General features: G+C 35.4%; 1 protein-coding gene across 1 annotated transcript; it reads left to right on the top strand.

Annotated features, from left to right (window-relative positions):
- Positions 1–3,523: 3,523 nt before the first annotated feature.
- Positions 3,524–5,148, top strand: LOC106624701 (uncharacterized). The gene is made up of 2 exons (XM_036361556.2): positions 3,524–3,648; positions 4,298–5,148. The coding sequence occupies exons 1-2, from the start codon at positions 3,634–3,636 to the stop codon at positions 5,030–5,032; spliced, it is 750 nt and encodes a 249-aa protein (XP_036217449.2). The 5' UTR covers positions 3,524–3,633; the 3' UTR covers positions 5,033–5,148.
- Positions 5,149–6,433: the final 1,285 nt, after the last annotated feature.

The raw sequence follows: 6,433 nt of genomic DNA, 5'->3' as shown, positions 1-6,433 counted from the left end.
ACCTCTTAACTACTTAGGTATGACCTTTCACGTGTAAACAGTTAAGTGCGGCGAATATTGTAAAAGTTCTATAAAATGTCGCTTCCCTTTGCACTGCCAATGTTGTTGCTACTCTTGTTGTTGCAAATCGCTTGGCAAAAAGTGTACAGGTATGTTTTTGTAAAAACAACAACAATATGGTGGGGAGCTGAACACACCGTCTGTCGGTGTTAAGATAAATGCTGCAGATATTGTAATTTATTGTACACCCGTCCGACGCGGCGAAAGGACGATGCTGGCTGGGCTGAGCAGGGCAGCGACTCTGGCACTTAGTCAGGTACCGTGAGTAGCTCAAAAGCGAGGTAAATAAATGCCAAGAGTGTATATACTTAACAGATGCAAGTATGTATGTATATATGTAAATAAAAATGTAAATGAAAGCATACAGATGTTGGTGCTTTCTCCATGCATATGTATGCACCGATATTCGTCCTGTATACAGATTATACGAAGTATCTATGTATATATGTGTTAGGGCGTGCACTATTTTATGTACTCTTGTGCAGTTATCTATTTGTATTTATAGTTGAAATTGCTTTAAATTTTCTTTTAGAAAAGTTTCTTTTCAAGCCATTCAAAAGTGGTGGCGTCAAGATATACTGACGTTATAATGTCTCAGTTTGATGCATTAGAGTGATTGAAATAAAATTAAATTTGCTACCATCTTTGACTGAATATTTCAGATAGGGTTGCTATAATGCTCTTAAATTTCAAGGCGCCTAGAATTCAAATGCAAATTTTTATGCAACACAAGCACCATAATGAAAATGTACAAAAGTTTAAGCTTATTTACGTATGTGAGTAATTTGTTAGAGCACCACAAATCCTGTCCACAACTCAATTAAATAAGATTATGTACGCTCTTCAACCGTTATCTCTTTGCGCTTGTTTCATTTCAACTTGAAAAGGAAAAATGGCCATCTTTAAAACGCTCACTTCGTCTAATCCCGCATTTCAACAAGTTTTAGCAGCGTACGTACTTTCGCGTTTGAGACTATGCATTCTCTACTTATGTTAAAAACATTTTTGCGAAACCCAAAAACTTTGTAGATTTGCTTACAAACCTTCTTCAAAATTTGTATTTCCCTTTTTCGAACGAAAAACGCAACAAAAATGTTGCGTTGCTTAAAGTTTTCTCGGCATTTTTGCCTTTTGATTTGCTCTTTGTCTTGATTTTGTTTTTGTTTTTGTGGCGTTTCCTTTACTTTCCGTTACTTGGCCGCCTCTTCACAAACTCTAATTTGTGTTTCTCATGTTTCTTGTGGTGTTTTTAAGGGCGTGATTACTTATTTGTCAAAAGTTTAAATTAGTTAAAGGATTATTTGTTGTGAAAAAAAGTGAAACACAAGTATAAGTAATATAAAAAAAAAAAAAAAATTAAAAAGCGTAATTAAAAAGTAGCACTTCTAGACGGGTCGTGTCAAGTAGTCGTTACAAGTTATATAAAGAGGTGAAGAAAAATTTGTTTGAAACTTTATTAGTTAAGAACATTGTGTACAAAGTATAAATGTTAATATATATGTAGATGCATATATAAATTTGGTTACGAACAAAATATTGTAGTTTCTATATACATGTATATTTGCTTTTGCGAAATGCTGATTTGGTGCTAAAATAATGTCATCTAAATCAACTTAAGAGGGTATATATTTTTTTGCTAGCATAATGTGATGTTCTATATAACTTTACTAGCTTCTTAATGCAATTGCCGAAGTCTTATGAATTAACAATAACTTATGTTTTTTTTTTTGCTGCCATAATACCAAGAAACCCATCGAGATCGACAACCTGAAGTGTGTTGGCAAATCTTCAAACATTTTTTGGCATGAAAAGTTCACGAGTTATATGAGTGCAGCTTTATGCAAGTCCAATCTACTAAGAGCTGCTCTACTACGACCTAACTCCTAAATCGGAACTCTATTGTCAACAATTGAACCGTCTGAAAGAAGCAAATGCTCAGAAGCGGTCCACTTTGGCCGCTGGATAGCAGAGGAATTGTGTTTTATCAGGACAACTTTAGGCCAAATACATACATATTAACTCGTCAGAACCTTCAGGAGCTTGATTGGGACGTTCTTATGCATCCACCGTATAGTGCTTCGTCTGTTATCAAGCAATTACTACCGTTCCTATCTATGACGATTGATAAGTAAGTGAAAATCAAGTGTCACAGTTTTTGCCAGTGGATACGCGGCTTTGAGTGTCGCATAATGAAATTAGCTTCTATATAACAATAGGTTATATAGAAAAGAACGGTCCATTTTTAAACTGAGTCCGATCATTCTAACTAAGCTAAATAAAGTCTTTAATTTTATGCAAAAATAATTGATTTCTTTTTACGAAACTAAATCTTTTATATGTTTACTATATGCTGTGAAAATTACACCTCGTTGAACCAAAAAAACAGAAATAAAAACAATTTATTTAATTTTTTTATTATTTGAAGTAAATACTAATATATATGCATATAACGCAATTTTAGTGTCCTCACTTCCTTAATATACAAACATGTTGATGCATCGCTTAACACTCCACTCCCTACAGGGTGTTTATGCATACATTGGTTTAGCGCTGCCGCAAGCCTTTTATGTCTGCGGTATGGAAATAAGCCAAGAGAGCAACGGCTGAAGCACTGCACAAACTAATGCATATTTATAACCTTAAAATGCATTAAAATAAAATCACACGCATAAATGGCGAGCTGGCTGAAGGGCATTCATTGAATGGAACAGCAGAGTCATCGCTTGGAAACATATGTGTAATGCCGATAACAAATCGACAGCATTGAAGCAAATATCGACAATAACAACAACAAGAAAAGACCAAAAACTAAGAAAAACTAAACTTGGTGCAATAAGTATAGCAGCAAATTGCAGCTAATTTAAATTAAATCAACTTTGAAAAACAAAAACAAATTATTAAACGACGATTTTAATGTAGGGGACCACATGGCAGAGATGATAACAAGCAAATGCCCGTACTTTAGTTAGGGTCACTTGCCTTGTTGGCTTGGCTTAACCGCCTTTTACACAGCCAAGCGCAAATATTTTCCCATATACCAACACAAACACATATATATATTATTCGTAAACACGGTCTCAGGTATCTGTTGACGGCATCATCCGATAAGGGTTCACATTTAAATTTAAACTTGTTTCCTCTCTCTGGCTTTACTTACATAGATATGTGCAGCTGTACAACCAGATGATATGGGTTTAAGGCTGCCACATATTTCTTCTTCGTGCATATTGACTAATTCAATTAGACGATGTTTTTATTTTTGAACTTGATTGAACTTGAAATTGGGTAGCAAAAGACTGCTGGTGGCTTGTGTGTATTACATACTTATATATATTTAAGAGTTAAAAATGTTATTGTTATTGTTGTAAGGTTGGGATTACGCAATTTGATTACAGACTACTTATATACATATGTCACATGTGTCTTTGGGAGTGTGCAAGCAAACTTCGCATTTATGTACATATATAAAAGCACTGCAGACGTTGTAGAACTAACAGATTTCCTTTGTGGGCTCAAGTGTCAATAACTAGTGTTGAAAGTAGCACGCGGAAAGCCGAAAAAAATATAACAAACATGAGAAGCATCATTGTAAGTGTTAAAAGATATTTACAAAATAATTTAAGTCGATTAAAGGAAAATTCGAAAGAATTGTAATTGAAGAAGCTAAAGCCGCTTGAATGCTAAATAACTTTTTTAATAAAAATTAGTACAATTGATAACTCTTCACAGGTATACCTTGGATAAAATTTTTTATAGTTTTTAATTGCAAATATTTTTTAAGTTTGATGAGGTGACTGTTTGAAGTGCTCTTCTCGAAGAAACCAAATGTATGCTGCGAGTTCAAAAAAAAAGCAGCCAAAATGCTTGAATCTAAATTTAACAAAAGCTGCATAGCCGAGTGGAATACAGATGGATTTGGAACAGACATTTTATATTATAAATACTTATATATTACATTAACTAGAAATCAGAATGGAAAGTAAGTAAAGTGGAAAACCCGCGAATACCAGAATATATTAGCAGGAAGGCTGACTCTAATCTGAAATCTTTTCTGTGTTCTATCGGTGACAAGAGCTGCTATCCGTTAACAACTACAATGAAATTTCAAATTTAGAAATAATTAAAGCTAAAATGGAGATAATACATTATTAACACCCTATCATATCTTTTTCATAAACTTTCATTTATATTTAAATACTAGGATTGTTATATATAAGAAATATTATCAAATTTCTAGGCGCTTTGCTTGCTGGCCACAGCTTTTGCCGATAAACTAGGCTACAACTATCAACCAGTGCCGCATTCTGAGGAGGGCCTATCCTTCACACCCGGTAGTATTGCCGCTCGCCATAGTATTTTACCAGCAGCTCAACAAGCTCCAGTTGCAGCCACTCGCAATATTGCAACAACTCAACTAACTTCGGCTCCTGCCCCAGTCCAAACAGAATATCAAAAAGAGTTCTACACTTATACGGCGCCACAAGAAGAAAGTAACAATGCTGCCGATCACGGAAATATTGCCAATTCATTGAGGAAAAATCTGCGCGTTATCTTCATCAAAGCGCCAGAAAGTAATCCTCTCGAAAACGCTGCTCTCAAACTAGCGAAACAAGCGACTGATGAGAAGACTGCCATCTATGTTTTTACCAAACAGACTGACATTGGCAGCTTGGCGCAACAATTGAAAAATATCGGAACACAATCTAGTTCCAAGCCGGAAGTACACTTCGTCAAATATCGTACACCACAAGATGCCGAAAATGCACAACAAGCTATTCAGCAACAGTATGACAGTTTGCCTGGCCCATCAACTAATTCCAATGAGGGTACTGCGCCAGTACTAAACTTTGCTTCGCAGACACCGGTTACCGCTGCACCAGCACCAGCTGGACCGAGTGCTCAGTATCTACCAGCTAACGCAGTGCCTTCACAAGAGTATTTGCCACCAAGTTTTCGCCGTTTCCGTAATTAAATACCTAACGGTGCATTTTCGTTTTATATTTTTAAGGGCTTTTTGCTAAATTGTTCGAGAACTATTCATAAATTCATGTAAATATACTAAACGCCAAAGTGATTTTTCACACAACAAAAAAAAAGATAAAACTTGTATCTTATTACGCAGGTTATTTATGAGCCTCTCCTAACCTTTCACAATGCTCTGCGAGTTATGTGTTGTAGGAGTGAAGGTTAGGCGCAGTTGTTAAACGAATTCCTCTAATGCCTTCTGCGTAGTAAATATAACGACACATCTCTAGTATGTTGTCGGCTACAAATTAAAATAAATCCATTAGCGTCTCCTACAAACATTCGTCCTGAAAGCTGTGTGTTAGATTAATGCTGAGCTCTCGCTCTTTCTCTCTTTCTTTCGTCCCAGACATGGCTTAGTTTATATGCCAACCACTGAGCTTAATAGCAATGCGTGTGGGTAATAGTATGTGTTAAGCTAGCGAGTGTGTTGCTAAATCCTACAGTTTGTAGTAATTGTTAAACATGCTGCCACTTTATTCTCTGTGGGCATGTTACAAAGCGCACCATTTGCTGTAAGAGTTGCTCTCGACTCTTTGAAGGAGTTCTGTAAATTGGTAAAGTACTGTTAAGCTGGGTAATAAGTCATTTGCTCGCATAAGCCACGAAATAGTTACAGAGTTTTTTGTAAGCTGTATTAAAAGGGTTTTTAAGTAGTGGAGGCTGTTATATTTCTTAAACAGTTTACATCATCGGTTGCTCAAAGGAGCGTAATTTACGAGATTTAAAGGAAATAAATAAAGAAGTCTATATTGGAATGCCAAAAGGGTATGATGAAAAAGCTGCAGTTTAATTTTGAAGCAGTTTCATGTTCGCTTATTCTTAAGAAAAATTTATTCCAAATTGCAATTTCTGATAAGTTAACAAATCGTGCCTTGAAACAATGTATTGTATCGTAAGTTGACGGAATTATAAGTTAAATATATCTTAAATTTATATCAAGTATAAAGTTTTTAGAAATTGTCAGATTAACTGTTTAAATAAATAAAGAGCGGCAAAAAGTGTTAAAAATTATTATACCCTGAACATCGGTTACGCCGATATCGTACCACTATAAGAGATAACTGCCATACAAACTGTCGAAGCTAACGCTATAATCTCCGAAACTATTGTTCAGATCGAACGACTATAATATTATATATAGATGGTATTCAAACTGACATAACAAAATCAAGATAAACATATTTTCATATCCTTTTATGCTATAAGAAATACATTCGTGAAGTACTTCGGTGCAGCCGAACTTAACTTTTGTTCTTGCTTTGAATATATAGTTGGCTTTTTAATCTATCTGGGTGCTGAAAGACAGGTTGGCCTCCGCGCGGCGCATTCTGGGTAACAACCTGCG

Source organism: Bactrocera oleae, chromosome 2, assembly GCF_042242935.1.
Source record: "Bactrocera oleae isolate idBacOlea1 chromosome 2, idBacOlea1, whole genome shotgun sequence".
In the NCBI taxonomy this organism is placed as follows: domain Eukaryota; kingdom Metazoa; phylum Arthropoda; class Insecta; order Diptera; family Tephritidae; genus Bactrocera; species Bactrocera oleae.
This window is presented reverse-complemented; position numbering and strand designations above follow the sequence as displayed.